Source organism: Columba livia, chromosome 2 (genome assembly GCF_036013475.1).
Source record: "Columba livia isolate bColLiv1 breed racing homer chromosome 2, bColLiv1.pat.W.v2, whole genome shotgun sequence".
NCBI classification, from domain to species: Eukaryota; Metazoa; Chordata; class Aves; order Columbiformes; family Columbidae; genus Columba; species Columba livia.
The window spans coordinates 131554231-131570972 of NC_088603.1; the positions used below are offsets into that span (position 1 = coordinate 131554231).

General features: G+C 39.9%; 1 protein-coding gene across 2 annotated transcripts in view; it reads left to right on the forward strand.

Annotated features, from left to right (window-relative positions):
* The first annotated feature begins 494 nt into the window (after positions 1-494).
* ZC2HC1A (zinc finger C2HC-type containing 1A) overlaps positions 495-16742 on the forward strand; it is a 37158-nt gene continuing 20910 nt past the window's right edge. For both annotated transcript variants that reach the window (XM_065053847.1, XM_065053848.1), the window contains exons 1-5: positions 495-646; positions 12416-12489; positions 13165-13281; positions 13491-13626; positions 16318-16466. In XM_065053847.1, coding sequence (XP_064909919.1) covers positions 631-646; positions 12416-12489; positions 13165-13281; positions 13491-13626; positions 16318-16466 — 492 coding nt within the window. In that variant the 5' untranslated portion in view covers positions 495-630. The remainder of the gene's footprint in view (positions 647-12415; positions 12490-13164; positions 13282-13490; positions 13627-16317; positions 16467-16742) is intronic.

The following is a 16742-nucleotide window of genomic DNA, read 5'->3' on the forward strand; positions in this document are numbered from 1 at the left end:
CAAGCATTATTCATATTCATTAGTAGCACCATTTTCCAAAACCTTTGCTCAAATGATATTTTGTGGCAGGAGATACCCTCAGGTGTTAATTTCACATCAGCAGCTCTTTCAGTTAAGATAACAACAGGAGGAAAAAAGGGGGAGGAATCCATTGCCTGCAATTATTTTCAGGACATGAATTTGAAAACCATTTTTTTTGTGGTTTTCTTGTGACTGCCCATAGTTGTCCCCAAACAAAGGGGCACCTGTGGTGGCCCCACGCCGCGCTGCAGGCCTGCACCCTTCTGTTGGGCTCACAGGTGCTGAGCGCGAAGGGCGGCTGCCGGAGGGCAGCGGGGCCCGGCCGGCCAGGCGGAGTGGGGCGGGCTGGCGGCAGAGCGCTGAGGCACAGCGGGCAGGTAGGAGGGCTCGGCAGCGGCAGGCGCTGCCCGTCGGGGAGGCGGAGAGACCGGCTGGCTCTCTCGCCCCGCCCGCCCCGGGGCTGGGACTGTGGCCGTGGCCGTGAGGAGCCACCGCCCGGGTCCGCCCGCCGCGCGTCCCGGCCAATGGGAGCGGCGGTTGTTAGCGGGCCGGGAGGTGGCGGCGTTGCCACAGCAGCGGCGGGGCTGGAGCGGGCGGTTGGGCAGCGCCATGGAGGGGCTAGAAGGTGAGGAGCAGCGGCGGGGCATTCTCTCCCTTCGCCGGAGCCGCGGTCGGGCACCTGGTGCGGGCCGCGCCTTTGTGCTGCGGCGGGGCGTGCTCGGGCGGCGGCGGGAGCTGCGGAAGCTGTGGCCCGGGCGCCGCCTCGCCTGTTCTCGGAGCCCCCTGAGGCGGCGCGGCGGCCTCGCCCCGCTCCGCAGCTGGGAGTGGTGGGGCTGAGGCGGGGGAGTAGGCAGAACGGGGCAGAGTGGTTTTGGGGCGGTGAGCAGGCGGGAGGCAGCGGCTCTCTGCGCAGAGCCCCGCGGGCAGGGGGGCAGGGCCGGCGGGCAGGGCCGCGCTGCGCTTTGTCTCGGGCGCTGCTCGGGTCTCCCAGCCGAACCGCGGGGTTGTGGCCGTTCCCCGCCGGCCCCTCCTGCCTGGCCGAGCTCGGGGTGCCCTGAGCCCGCACGGTGTTGTGCCCTAGGCGGCGGGTGCCCTGGACGCGGGGCGGGGCGGTACGGCATCGAGTCGTGCACCCATCTTTGCTAGGCATCCTTTCATGGCGAACAGATGGTGAAGGTACATGTTGGGATACGCCTATAATGTTAGGGAAGTGTGTTCAGTGCAGTGAAGACTAGGTATGTACTTGCTGATAGAGTATTAGCAACTTTATCCTGTGCCAGCTGCGTTAAAGAAGATATCATCACCCTCCAGAGGATCCATCATAATGTAGGTGTCAGTGTGGAATTTGTGAAGCTACAGCTTGCTATCTGAGCATTTCGGTAGCCCTGTCATCACTGTGTTTGGCAAGCTGCTTTAACCATGTTACTTAAGAAAAAATACAGACCTGTTCTAACTATCACAAAACAGTCATTAAGCCTTCCGTACTGTGCTTCACTAGGGGTAACTGCTTAAATAGGAGTGAGCACAAACTAGCCTTTGTTCTTTATCCCTTCTAGCACAGTTGGAGAGCAGAAGCAATTCTTACTGAATACATGTCTTCTGTCTCTACTAGATTTTACAGTTATCAGATTCTGTTCTTATGCTTAGGGACTTCATCAATTTCTACAAAATGACTTGGTAGTAAAATGACAAGAGGTTCTCTTCTGTTTGATTTATTCATTATACTTTGCTGACTATTAATACCTTTTAAATTCTTAAGGTAGTGTCCAGTGTTTATCAAATAATCCTTTACCAAGCATTCAAATTCTCATGACAGTCCTGTGACAACCATAAGTTGCATCTCCAGAAGTGGAAAACTTGGTTTAATTTCGAGTTGGCTATGTATTTATTTCACTGCAGCTGGGACTGCATATCATCTGCAGCCCATCCATCAATTGATTTGTCGGTGAGCTAACTTAGCAAGGCCCAGCTATGCCAACTGTGTTGTATAAGCTGGAGCACCTTCAGAACAGAGGGTGGGAAGAAAGCAGATGCACAGATAACAGCAGAATCCTGAAAAAATGTGTCATTATTGGAGTACAATTTGTCTGACTGTTTTGACTTTGCTGATTTTTAAGTCTTCTGGAAATGGTTTACATTTTGTTTGTATTTCAGTAGGTACTGGGATGATGGGAGGAAGAACTGCTAAGTCATAGGTGAAATCTCATGTTTACTCTGTAAACCTTTTATTGAAAGTATTTTCAAAAGCTAGAGCTTAAAGCATTTTTCCATAATGTGAAACGTTCCTTCTGAACACTCAAGATTAATTTGAGAATAACACAGATGATAAGCCGTTTCTAAAACTTCAGATGTCCTTGCATTGTGAACACTCATATCCCATGCTGTTGCCCAGCATCTTTGAATGTTCGAGTTCTCAAAAGTGAAGAATATAATATTTTGCATTTTTGTGGGTCACTTCATGCTATGTTTTTCTTTCTCTAAACAAGATCCCACAACATAAAATACTTCCTTTTTTTGCTTCAAAACATCTGTTTATGTTGTGGTTTTCATTTTACTTACAGTTTTTCAGTTTAAGATGCCTCTCTTGATGTACATTAGGTTAGGCTCAGATACCTTTCTACAGAAACTTTATCCCCAAGACAGGAAAAGTGTAGGCAAAACCAATAACAACAGTAAATTATTTCATAGGATTTTATGCTTTTTTTCCCAGTGATTGCTCCACTGGCAACTCAGAAGTACGTTGCCGCTTGAGAATAAATTTGTGTTTAGAAGCACAGTTGCACGGTCATATCCATCTGATATGGAAGTATGGGCTGCTTCTGAAATCTGGCTCAGCCTCCTCCCTCTCTATGGTAGTGCTTAGCAAAATCAATTCCCAGAGCTGATTTGTGCAGCGGGTCCTGGCAGTTCTGTATGCAAGGGATGCAATTATGGTGGAGCACAAGACTGACGTTTGGCAGAACTCTGCTGGTGTGTTCTTAGGACTGTGGAAGACCCCTTTGGGCTCAGGGTGCTTGGCCTGGACTTTTCACCCTCAGGAGCTGGTGCTTTGTGTTTCTGAAGCTCAGCATTGTAGATGAAAGATCTGTTTTATTTCTGTTTATTTAAGCATGCTATTAGCAAGGAATAACTCTATTCAGTTTATAAGGATTCTTTCCATAATGTAGAGAGTGGAATGTGTATTAGTTGGCTTGTGGAGCTTGCATTAGTGACATTTAAAAAGCTAAATAATATTTCCAGTGTTGTAGTTGCATTTTCTCACTGTGCGCAAGTGTAAATGTTCAGTGAAATGACAAAGTAGGTTTCTGTGTGACTTAAATGTTTCTTTTAAAATTTTGTTGTGTTTGTTAAGTCTGTTGTTTTATTATTTTGTTTGTATATCAGTATTGTTATATGACTAGATTGTTACTGTAAGTCAGGTTTATAACTTTCAAGTTTGGTAAGAGGAATCAGTGCACACGCATCATTACAAGTGACTGATGCATACTTTGAAAGTTAAATCTAAAGTTGCTAGCTCAGCATTTGTTACTTTGCAGCCTGTGTGCTGTTTGGCTGTTATTCAATTTTTATTTAATTTCTTGGTGAAAATACTTAGAGCAATAGACTGTGTTTTAAAAATGTAGCGATCTCTTAGGAGAGGTTAAAAATCCTTTCCTGAGTAGTCAAACATGTGCTGAATCTCAGGACCATTTTCGATGGGTTAATGGGCTTGTTCATCTCGCTTCTGAACGGCAAGAAAAAAACCCGTCACACTGGCATGTTTGCTCTGCGCTTTGCTGGAAGGAGATGGAGTGGGGCATCCAAGAACTGAATTACTGACTTCATTTAGGCCAGAGCAGTTCAATGGTGGCATCTGATCGGCTTCTCTACAGCCCGTTGTTTTTTCTGGGAGGATGCCGGGAACAGCTGCTAGAGCTGACTAAATGCCTCTTCCCACACTTGTTCACAGACCATCCCAGCAGGTCAGGACTGCTACTGCCTGAGGAGTAAAGGGCAGAGGAGCAGCTGTGTCCGAGGGTAAAAGTCCAGCTCTCTGTAGTAGGTAGTAGCAGTGCTGCCCCAGCCCCAGCATTCTCCTTCAGCAGCCAAAGAAGACTGGTTGTGGTTGGAAGGGGCTGGGTGGCTGCTTGCTCAGGAAATAGCCTGCAGTCTCAAACCCAGAGATTTCCCTTGCAGACGCCAAGTAAGGGCTACTGTGATTAAGCGTTCAGACTCTGAGCAGTCTGGGTGTGCCCTTGAGGTCTCATAAGAATAAGGGTCGATGTACGGCATCTTCTGCTGAGAGCTGACATCTGTGCTGTAATAGCATTTGTCTGTGGACCCTTCACTGGCACTGATAATGTCTGAGACACCCCGCTCCACCCCGAACAGTGCAAGTATTATAGTTCAGAGTTTTCTATTGGTAATGTGGCTGTTGAAAGCAAATGCTTAGGCTTGCTTTGGCAGAATTGCTGAATAAGCTAATGCTCAGTCTTTTTTTCTTTTTCCCTCATTAGTGTAGGAATTTATTTATTTTTTAAAAACAAGACAATATTAGTATGAGACTTCCTTTCCTTTCAGTATTCATCTTTGTCTTGTCTCACTGGATGCATGCAGCAGCTGCCTTACTTTGGCAGCCATTTTCTTAAGCACCGTTTGAGAGAGGCTCCTGCCTTTTGGGAATGCTTCAGCTTTTTTAAATCTCTATGTCCAACAGAAGGAAGAATTAATTTTATGGTACTGTTCTTAAATCAACAAGTTGGAAACTGTTAAAGATTAAAATGCAAAACTAATATTAATATATATTCTTTTTAAGAATTTGTTTCTCTTAGTCATTTAAACACTGATAAATATGACTTTGCGTTGAACTGCTATGTTTCACTAGGCACAATTATACCGCTGTTGTGATGTAATTTTGACATCTCATACACTGGATAATTGTGGTCAACATATTTACTTTTTCTGAGGCTATTATGGGGTTTTTTTGGTTAATGTTTATGTTTTGGGGAAGAATTTAAAATTAAAAGTTTTACTTAAGGAAGAATTCTGAAGTTCAGGTTGATATGATAGGAAGTGCACTATTACAATATGTTTCACCTTTAAAGGAAAGGAAGTAATATGTGTGGACAGGAATTTGAGTGTGTCAGATTAGTTTCTTCAGCATTTTAGGACTAGCAGATTTTACCCCTTTTTCTATAGCATTTGTAGAATTCTTGCATTTTTAACTTGACTTGCAGAAGCTAGACTGATCTTTTAATTGAATTCAATTGGTTGAATATAGTGAGAAGGTGAATGTATTTTACCTGCACACACACTCAGTTATTATCAAATATCAAATACGTTTATTATCAAAAACAGTTGTTGCATTTCAGTAAAATCTGCTTCCAGGCTTATATTAAACAGTTGACTAGAGGGGTGAGGATTTTACTTACTTTTTTGAGAAATTCTGGGCGGGGGAAGCAAACTAGGAATGAATATATTATAAATGAAGTTTACTATAAAAATTGGCTTTAGCACATGATTTTATCGTTAGCCAAGTAATATTCTCATAATCAGGCAGGCTTAGATTGGGATTCCTCCGTCTGATTACATTTGGGTAGTAGAGTATGTCAAGTTTAAGGCTAGTTTGAGAAGGCGCATGTTCACTTGACTGCCTGCTTAGTCATCATAGTGCTTGTAGCCTAATACAGGAGAATAGTGAGTTTATTATTACAAAACAGAATTGTGTAATGTACATAAATTCTGCAGGTCACATGCTTTCTGGTAGCCTTAGTTGATTGTAAAGCTAATTAATAGACCAGATAATGTATCTGGGAGTCAAATCGATCAAATAGCGTTGCTTATTTGCCTTTGGTTTTGTTGTGTTTCATACACATTGCAGGGGAAGCTCTCATAGATTTTTCTGGATAATCATCATGACTGAGTGCCTCTCTGAAGTGCCTGTACTGATATTAACCCTCATAGTATGGGAAAAAATGGGAGGAACTGGAGGTCCATGTAGTTGCAAGGCTACAGTCTTGTTGGGATCACATGTAGGTGGTAGGACAGCTCACAGGACTGTGGTGTTGTGGTGGATGAATACAGGTTCTTCAGGAAGAACCAGCTGGATGGCAAGGATGGAAGTTGCCCTTTATGTGGGATAGCAGCGGGAATGCATGGAGCTTTGCTGTGGAGCCTCTTAGGACCTTATGGATCAGGGTTAGAAGGCAGACCAATGCAGGAATTGTTGTTGTGGGCTTTTAGGAGGCTTCTGGTAGGCATTGATGACAAATTCCTGGCCCAGATGGTGGAGGAGCTGACAAGGGAAGGCACTCCTGCTGGTCTTCACACCTACAAACATGTGAGATGCGAAGGTCAGGGGCAGCTTTACCTGCAGTGACCAAGGGATGACTGAATTCAGGATTTTGAGAGGAGGGGGCTAGGCAGGCAGCAGGATCCCAACCCTTAACTTCAGGAGAGCAGACTTTGGCTTGTTTAGGGATCTCCTTGAAAGAGATATGAGATACCATGACATATGGCCCTTGAGAGCAGTCCAGGAGAGCTGCTTATTTTTGAGAATGTATAGCGTGGCTTTGGCATGTTTTCACATTAAAAATTAAGCTTCATATGAGGAAGGGAGGAAAGAAGGACAGATGGTTGTAGAAAAGGGGAGTACACCATGATGCAATTTGTGCATCTGCTGCTTTTACAACCATTCTTAACTGCGTGCAATTCATTTCTCAGTCACAAAAAAACTTCTTCACAGACTCCTCCTTCAGGTTGTCACTTTGAGGTATTGGGACCCTCCTTGATATGTTATTTTCAAGGAAGTAATATCAAACCAACCATCATCAGACTCATGTTCAATGCAGTAACAGTAATTTTGGCAAATATAATGCACTAGCATTGTCAGGCTGAAGAGCTGATATAAAAAACATGCAGAGGTACTATGAAAATCTTGAGCTTTTCAGCTTGAAGGAATAGAAGTTATACTGCTTTTTGTTACCTTTTTGGAAGCAGAAGTGACAGGTTTATTCAATATTAGACTGCACTGTCAATACAAAAAGTAGAAAAGAATTCATGAGGCTTTCCTCAAAAATTAGGGGTAGATAGGTAGAAGCAGATTTGTCTGCTATTTGTTACATGATTGTGAATAATCTAGTTGGATTAAAAACTCAAAAACTCTTCCTGCAAGCTGCTAAATAGCATATAGGTGAGAAGGAATTTGCTCAGTGGGGTACATCATGAACAATGTCAATTATCAAGCAAACTTAGCAAAGTATGGCAAATACTGCCTGCTGTTAAGCAGTATGTCATATATGTCTGACTTTCATTTGCATTTCAGAAGTCATTTTGGCAAAATAAAGAAAAGTTGCAAAACTTACGCCCAGATTTTCGGTTGTTATTGGCATACTTTTTTTCCACTTTTGTACATTTTGTATATTCATATTTTCATTATTTTATTTAGTGCTCTTTAAAAATTAATGCTCTAATTGGTATTTGGCTGTTCAAAGAATTGTTTCCTACCTATGTCACTGCATTGGTATCATTTTTAGGTGACTGCTGTTTATGGTATTTGTCATTAGTCTTTTCAGACTGTTGTTTGTTAACGTGTTGATTAAAAAGTATAACCCAGTCAGTACTGATTAGTGGACATACACAGGAGATTGACAGTCCCCAAAGAACAAGATGTTGTGGATTGCTCATATAGATTCCAATTAATGTGAGGAATGCAATATATTTTTTTCATACCTGAAGTATGTGGAACTCTTAAGTGGAAAATACTTCACTTTTGGATATGAGAGTTATGCTAAAAGCAATAAATAGAATTTTGCAGGAGAAGAATTTGGCAAGCACTCTTCAAATAATAACTTCCAGTGTTGTAGATGACTTACTGATTTCAAGTAGGTACCTAGTCTCAAGGCTGGAATTCATACCAGAGTGTTTCTGCAAGTTTGAATTCAGTGAGGCTTGATGGTTCTGATTAGCACAATTGTCTGGCCAAAGTCACTTGGTACTGTCACTGCTGCAGATAAAAGGTTTTGAAGGGTGGTCAGTCAGATTTTATGTTACAAAATACTGTTACTAAGTGCAGTCTTGTTTCTTTGAAGCATTATCTACTTTGTATACAAAAGTGCAGACACCTAATTGGGTATACAAAGCTCTCCAAAAGAGAAAACTGCAATAAAACTTCAATAAATTGCTGTTCAGCAATGCTGAAGACTTCCGCTCCCTCTAGGTATGGAGTCTATTTACACAACTGCTTAATTTGTAAACATGACAGCAAGAGCTAGCATTATGCCTGTGACTATGTCAGATCGACCTTGTGTGCATTGATGGGTCCACACATTGTACTGAGAAATATAAATGTGAGAACAGGCAGCTTGCACTTTCTGCTTTAAATCACTGCTGTATTTAGACATGAGAGGAGAGAGAGAAAAAAAGTTGTTCCCTGGAAATCTAGGTTTCAAGGAAATCTAAACTCATCTATAAGAATATTGAGAGCACTGTGCTACATCTGGAAACTGAATGTACAGCTATCCTGTCAGGCTTTGAGGTCCACTCAAACTATACAGTGAAACTCCAGCTTCAAGAACAGAAAGTGTGGGTAAGTAGGCTGTGACTGTATTCAAAAGGAATGTGTGCAATAACTTATGTGTAGGTAGGGAAAAATAATTTTGAAGGTGATTGTACTCTGAAAGTAGCTGGAAGAGGAAGAACTCTGACAGGAACAGTTTAGAAACACAAGTAGGATTATTGTAGTGCTGCTGGTAAAATTTGCAATCTAGTTGTTTAATTCAGATACCCAGCATATAGCTAGGTTGAACTCTGTTTTTATTTGAGACCTGGCCTCAGGCAAACAGTAGGAGAATAGGGTGGAAAGCTGTTTATCATAGTTCTGGCATCACTTCAGCAGAAGTACTACTTCTTCCTTTGGTATTCACGTAACTGTTTTGAACATATTTCTTTTTTTCCCAAAGTGTGTTTAGATTAGATAAACGGTAATAATTATGTCTGTCCTTTTCCAAGTTAACTGTATTCATTCCTGTTTAATACAAGCATGTAACTGCTGCTGATTAGTGGTAGTAAAGATGATAAAAGGAAAAAGAAGTGTAGCTGCTGAATCTTGGGTGGTCTGTGGTTGTATAACCAAAATGAGGGTAATCCTTGTGTTGTTGCTAGACTTAAAGAAGGCTGAAGAAAATTGCTATGACACCATCTTACTACCAATCTCTATTTTCAGACTCATGTACCAAGCAAATCCTTCTTCTCTTTCTTGATTTGAGGGTTCACTTTTAACCTGTTACCCCCATCTCCCAATACAACTCAGTTGAACAACCATTTCTGATGCATTTAAAAACAAACAAACAATAAAACCAAACAATCAAAACAAAAAAGCCACAAACAGAACTCTTTTCCAACTTTTACAATTTTATTCTCATGTTTTATTTTTAAATTATCAGATTACATGTTGATGACATTGCTAGCTTTTATGTAAGGGAAGACTCCTGGGCTCCTAGAGATAAATGTTAACTCGTGCTTTTGTTATGCTTATGGTGGGTTGGTGGGGGTTTGTTTGTTTGTTTCATTTTTTGTGGTGGGGGCATTTATTTTATGTGTGTTGTGGGGCTTTTTTGTTGGTGTTTTGTTTCATTTTTTTGGGTGGGGAGATTGTTTGATTGTTGTTTTTCGTTTTTGTCATGGTTTAATCCAAGCTAGCAATACAACCACAACAGCTGCTCACTCACCACTTCCCCTACCTGCCCCAAGTAGGGGAGAGAATCGAAAGCGAAGGGAGAAACTTGGATTGAGATAAACACAGGTTAATAAAATAACAAAATACTATTACACTACTAGTAAATATATATGTAAAATAGAAATAGAATATAAAATAAAAGATACTCAATGCAATTCCTCACAAACTCGGTCCACACCAAGCAGCCAGTCCCAGGAGGCAGCACCTGGTCCCAAACAGCTGATCTTGAAGAGAGAGAAAAAAAAAAAAAAAGGCAGGAAGGCCCAAAGGCCTCTGCAAAATGGCAAAAGACCAAACTAAATGTCCCAAACAGAACACTCCCGGCTTTGACAAAAAGAGCAAAGAGGAACGCATGAGAGAGGGAGACCAGAAGATCCCAACTCTCCTTGAATATGAAGCATGATGCTAATGGGATAGAATATTCTTATTGATCAGTCTGGCTATCAGTTGAGCTCTGCCTCATCCGTGCCCCCCTTCCTCGATGCCTCTCACCTGTGGGCAGAGCACCAAGTGTCCTTGGCTCTCAGACCAGAGCAATTAAAAACATTAGCTCTGTGCTTGGGTGTTCTCTTGTTCTCAAAGTAAGTCCAAATAATGATTGTGCTAGCTATGAGAAATAAAGGTTTCTAACTGCATGAAGAAAATGAACTAATTTTCAGTCAAACCAGCACAGGGTTTTTATCACCTTAAATGTGAGGAAAATCATAGAGGAATTATTAAAGTGTGCAAATACAAAGGACTGTAGGCTTTCCATTTTTAACAAAACTTAAGGGACTTAAATTTTTTAAAATAACTTCCTTTTCCGCTTTGGCTCACTGATTTGTATTATGGAGGAGGCGTTGGCAGTAGAAAAGGCTCTTGGCAAGCGTGACTGAGTACCTGCCAGTGGCAGGGGAGGGTGGAAATGCTGTAGGGAAATCCAGTTCTGTAACTGTAGCTGCAGTGAGTGCTAACTGGCATTCCTTGTGCACTGGTATGTCCGATGTAAACACTGCTCGATCAGGTGAGCGTCTATCAAGTCTACTTCTTTTCATGGTGAGTTTAAACACAACCTTGAATTCCTCTGTTCAGTGAACAGAAGAAAATGGTGGAAAATGTAGTGCTTTTTTCTTCTACTAAGGCAGATAGTTGAAAGAAGTCTTCTCTTGGTCAGATCCTTAATCTTATACTATACACCTTATTTCAAGATCACAAATTCTGATTTATTTCAGTTAATTTCTTACATACACAAACTGTCACTTTGTATTTCTATAAAATGCCTCTCACTTGTTTCAAAGCTGAGGGTTGATTTAGAATAATGTGATAAAAGGAAGTTGAACTTTTTATCAAAAATGTTAGGGAATAACACTTTTCATACGATTTATGTCTCTTAAGATGAATTGTGCACTGCAGTATATTAATACATTATATGTAGTTATGTACTGATGGTGAATTTCATTCAAGTAATTGAAAAAGGCAGAAATAGACCTTATAGTTACATGTTGGTGCCAGAAATCTCACTCAGTTTTAATCCTTACATTTGGAAAAAAAGGTTTTCAGTGGGATCCACGTCTACTTTTGTTTGCCATGAAACATTTTGTTAAATTATCCGTTATCTTTAGGACTGGTCTTACAGACAATTGACAGATGTGTATGTTTAGATGGAAAATTGTTTTCCACTGGGGAACTGGGAACAAAAAGTGATCAAATCATCAAATGTTACTATGTTCATAACTTCATTGATTTAAGCCACTGGTTTCCCTGAACTACAAGTCAATTCAAAGTGGTTTTGTTTTAACTTTGTATAAATAGAGGGAGCTGTATTGTCTGCAATAGCCAGACTGAGTACAGAGAAAGCACCTGGTGGCTCTCAAACTTAATCCAAACTTACTGCCTCTTTATTGATGTGTATGTGATATAAAAAGAACCCTGTATCTCTAGTACAGTGCTAAATAGAATAGATGCCTGTTATTGAGTAATCCTGCGTAGTTTTTCATCTCTGCCATGACTCCATTGCATAATGTGTGCTATATGAATATATTTGCTTGTATAGGCTTGGATACTTTGATTTGTTGGTCTTTTATCTGGTTCTATGAATTTGTGGTATGTCAAGTATACAATTTACATTTTTCTTACCAATGCTTGAATAGTAACATCAGAAATGCTTTTGTAAACTGTCAGTAAAAATCTGAATAAAATATATAGTATAAATAGCATTAAATATTTTTTTCCTTTACAAGAGAAAGTGGAATAGTTTAACGTAATAGAGAAAAATAAATGATGGGATGTGACTCATATTTGATACTATAACAGGTGATTCTTTTCCAAAGACAGAAATACCCACTAAATATCATTATTCTTGGTGTGTGTTTTGGCTGTCATTGTGACTTACAGTGAATCTGTCATTTGCATGTTGACATACAGGCATCGCTTTAAAGGTTCAGGGTTTCATATTGTAAATTATCAGAATTTATGCTGCAAGTTACCAGGCCTGGCTGCTTCCAGAAGTGTATCAAGGACTGATGTATCATCTTTTCCTTTCTGATCTGCATAGTCTCTGCACAGTTCAAAGAATGCGTATTTTTGGCAGCAACCACTGTTATGGCTAAGTATATGGAGTTAGCAATCCAGGAAGAAATTTTGATAATGAATTAAATGAATTTTCTTACAGAAGTATGTGTGTTTTGGTTTTTTTTTAAGGTGAGGTTATAGTGGAAACTGGAGATCTGTTGCCCTGTAAGATTTGTGGAAGGACTTTCTTTCCAGCGGCGCTGGTAAGTGGTGTGAGCACTGTTGGCTCTTAGATCTGATAAACTGATAAGAGAGTTAAGCCATGGTCACTATAGCTAAATAAAGCACATCTGGGTGCTTGGTTTTGGTGTTGGTATGGGGTTTTTGTTTGTTTGTTTTCTCACAAACTATTACTCATTCTAGTTATCTCACTTTTGAAGCTTAGAAGGAGGTTATTTTTATTTCAGCGTCCCAGCACTTTCTGAGAATACGCGCTTCTAAAATCATCTTCTCTACGGTCACAGAATCATTCCTTGCACATGTAAGCCCTAGCATAACGCAGTGCCAGCTAGTAAACTAAGTGTCTTGTTAGGTACCTTAAAAATGCTGTGTTCTCCAGTCTTAATAGAAATTGCTGTCCTTCAGCATGAATAAGGATTTCAGACACCTCTGATTTGTCTTGACACTCAATGCAAATGCTGTCTACCTGCCATCAAATTTTATTTGCAAGGAGCAAATACATGCACCTCTTATTTTTCTTCTTCATTTCCCAATTTTTTGTGAGAACGTGTATGCATTTGTGACTTCTGTAGTTCTGTTCTAAAGTACTGACTGGCATATATGATTGACTGAAAGCAATCTGATCTTATTCATCAAGAGTTGGGCCTTGTTTGCTGATTGATTCTGTATTCTCCTTTTTTTTTTTTTTCTACTTGTAGAAAAAACATGGACCCATTTGCCAAAAAACTTCTGCCAAGAAAAGGAAGACATTTGATTCCAGCCGACAGAGAGCAGAAGGAACTGACATTCCCACAATAAAACCTCTTAAGCCACCGGTATGTTATAATTTGCTCTGCATATGAACATTTTAGGAAAACTATGTATGCATAGTAAGAATGCTTATTTCTGCTGGCTATTTGTGATAATTAGATCAACTAGGATCTGGAAGAAATCTACTATAATATTGTGTACTGAAATAAGGCACATACTTGGCTTGAAGTAAGAGCTTCATATATATAAAGCTCCTTCTTTTTTGGCTTCTTAGCCAGAACCACCCAAAAAACCTTCCAATTGGAGACGAAAGCATGAGGAATTTATAGCAACTATACGAGCAGCCAAAGGACTTAATCTTAAAGACGGTGGAAAACTCCCTCCACCACCTCCACCATCATATGACCCTGGTATGTAAAACAATCGAGTTCTTTATGGATTTGTTTTTCAAACTTAATTTGTGAAAATATAAATTGGAAAGGAATTTGTTGGAATACATTATTCACAAGTTCTTGAAGATGACTGTCTGATTATCCCTATGCAGATACTGGTTTGTGACTGTGGGTCTGGCTGACTATCTTCCTTGCAAAGCAGCTTTCAATGCTCATTACTTTTGTTTTCAACGCATTGAAAGGTAGTTGTGGTCAGTTTGCAGGTCGTTACTGTGTTATAAACCATAGGCTGGACAAATTGCCTCACTTCTTTCCACAACAGTGTAACCGCTCAGAAAGGGTGGGATACCTTTTTTATTAGCTACTAATGCTGGGCACCCACAGCCTGTTCATATTGTAGGAATGCAGGTCACGTATGTTCTTCAAATGTAGTCTCTCTCATTTCTTGCTGAGTTCACACTTAGTTTCATGTATGTAGTGCCTGCTCTAGTGTGCATGTGATCCTTTCTCTTGTGGTGGGGGTACTTGTGTTTTGGGTGAGATGTGTGGGATTTGTATTAACAAGGGAGTGACAGTCCTCAGGTGCCTTCAGAACCGAGGCTGGGTAAAGCATTTAAACAGTCTGATGTGAGAATAAAATAGATAATAATAGATACTAGATGTGATAGTAGTTTGGGGAATATATTTCTTCCTCTTGTCATAAGAGCTCAACCATTTTGGAGTGCCCATCTCTAACTAGCTGCTAGTCTTTTTCCTTTCAAATAAGAGAGTTCTGTATTAATATTTCCTAGTTAATTGCATGCTTTGCATTTGCAAGCAAGCAGTATCGCTGATTCTTGGATCTCCTGTTCCACCTTTTCCTTAGTGTGGACTAGCCTCCTGGTATTAAGAAGGACCTTAAGTCACCCCATTTGCATTGAACTTGACTGCATATATGTACTGCCCACTTATTTTGGTTAGTTTGTATTTTGTAAAGCTTACACTGAATCCTAACAGTTCTTTGGGACAGTACAAACAGTACTTCCAGATAGCCAGGTGGCTGTCTGGTGCTAAGCATTTTACAAAAGAATGAAGATACAATCCCTGATTCTTAAGAGTGTACATTAATCCTCTATAGTCTGATCCATTTATTTTAGGGGGCATTCTAAGTCTTTTGTGGGAACTGAGCTGTGCCCCAGCTAGTAATGTCTTTTCTTTTTATCTAGGGGGTTCCATAGCTGCTTTATTGATCTGTTTAGCTTTGTTTATTTTTTTTAATAAAACTTTGAGCCTGTCTTGGTTTGACCATATAGATACTTTGGTTCTTTTAAATTTCTGTCTCTTAAGGTATAGTTTGTGTCTGAGTATTCTGACAGTAGTGGAGTTTATATAAAATAAATAAATAAAAATCTGTTGTTATCACATGAGATTCCCAGGCTGTCCCTTCTCTGAAGGATTTCTGTGTTCTTCCTGTGTCCTTTGCTCACACTTCTTGGGTCACAGTTCATGGCTTGGTGGCCACTACATCATTTGACTTCCTCAAAATAGTTTGTTAATTGAAAGGGATAACTACTTAAGCCAGATCTGCTGCATTTGGAGTAGTAACATGTAATACAATTCTTATTTTAAATTGTATGATATTTAACTGTAATCTCGGAGGCGGTGACTGTTGAATATCTCACTAGTTTCTTCAATACATGTCTAAAACCACCTAGGATCATACCAATTTAACCTGCTTTGCCAGTCTCCAGTTCTTCTGAAATTGATGTTTGTATGGTCTTAAATGCTATAATCTGGGGAATTCAGCATTGATATCTCTAGACACTAAAATGTCTATCTGAAATTGCAGTCCAAACATTTTGCTTTCCAAGGGCAGTGTATTTTAAGAAGTTTATTTCCAGCATACAGATGTGGGGTCTTTTAGTGTTTTAAACATTTACATAGCCTTTCTCGGGGTTTTTTCTGGTTGTTTTATTTTGTTTTGTTTGGGGTTTTTTTGTTTGTTTGTTTTCCCCCAATGTTAGTAATATTTCCTGCAAGTAGTACTGTTTGTAATGTGACTAAATTAATCTTGAAAAATCATATAGCCATCAATTATCCTGTTTTGCATGTCTCTATAGATATCTCCTAATTTTGGCTGGATTTCCTCTGATTTTTTTTTTTTTTTGTTAAATTCCAGATTTTTTTTTTTTTTTTTTTTTTTTTAGTATTTGTTTCCAGTATTGTAGTTAGTATGTCTCGTTTCTTTCAAAATTGCCAGAGGAAACAGATTTTTTGTTGTCTTTTGCTATTTGAATGGGAAATGTTTTAATGCTTTTTCTTATTCTGAACAAACTGAACTATGTTTTTGAATTTTTTTTTTTATTATTTTTTTTTTTAGCCTCTTCTGTTCTCAACTTTCTTCCAGCCGATATCCCTGCTATGTCCATATACCTCTTTGGCTGCCTCCTCTGCTGAATAGCATCTCTCAAAGTGTTTCTGATTTTTCGTAGTTTTTTTTCTCTTCCTCAACTTTCTTTCATTTTTCTCTTTCCTTCTCATTCTCATCCATCAAACAAGAATCATCTTTTTTGCTATATGTGGACAATATTCTGTTCCCCAGTAATGTGTATTTCGTTTTCAGATTTAAGAGGCCTTCATTTTCTCTGGGGGTGGGGTTGATCTTAGAAGACTTTAAAACACTTTATTTTTTGAAACATGTTATTAATGCTAGATTTTTATGTTTTTAAGATTACATTCAGTGTCCATATTGTCAGAGGAGGTTTAATGAAAATGCAGCTGACAGACACATCAATTTCTGTAAGGAACAAGCAGCACGTATTACTAATAAGGGAAAATTGGCAGCTGATACCAAAGGGAAGCTTCCTACTCGAACACAGGTGAACTACAATATCTTTCTTGTAACTTGCAAATCAAGCTTGTTAAATAGTATGTTGCTCTTAAATGGTATTAGTTATTTTGTTCTGTACTTTTATTACTTGTGCTAAGCTGAAATTAGACACTAAACATGGAAGAGGCTTTTGCTTTCTTATGAGAGTTGCAGAGATCCGTAGATCAGATGGCAGCAGATGCAAAGCCAAAATCAGTCGTAAGTGTAATTCAGAGATTTGTGAAAATGGCATATAGGGGTAGCAGCAGGAAGTAGATATGCAGTG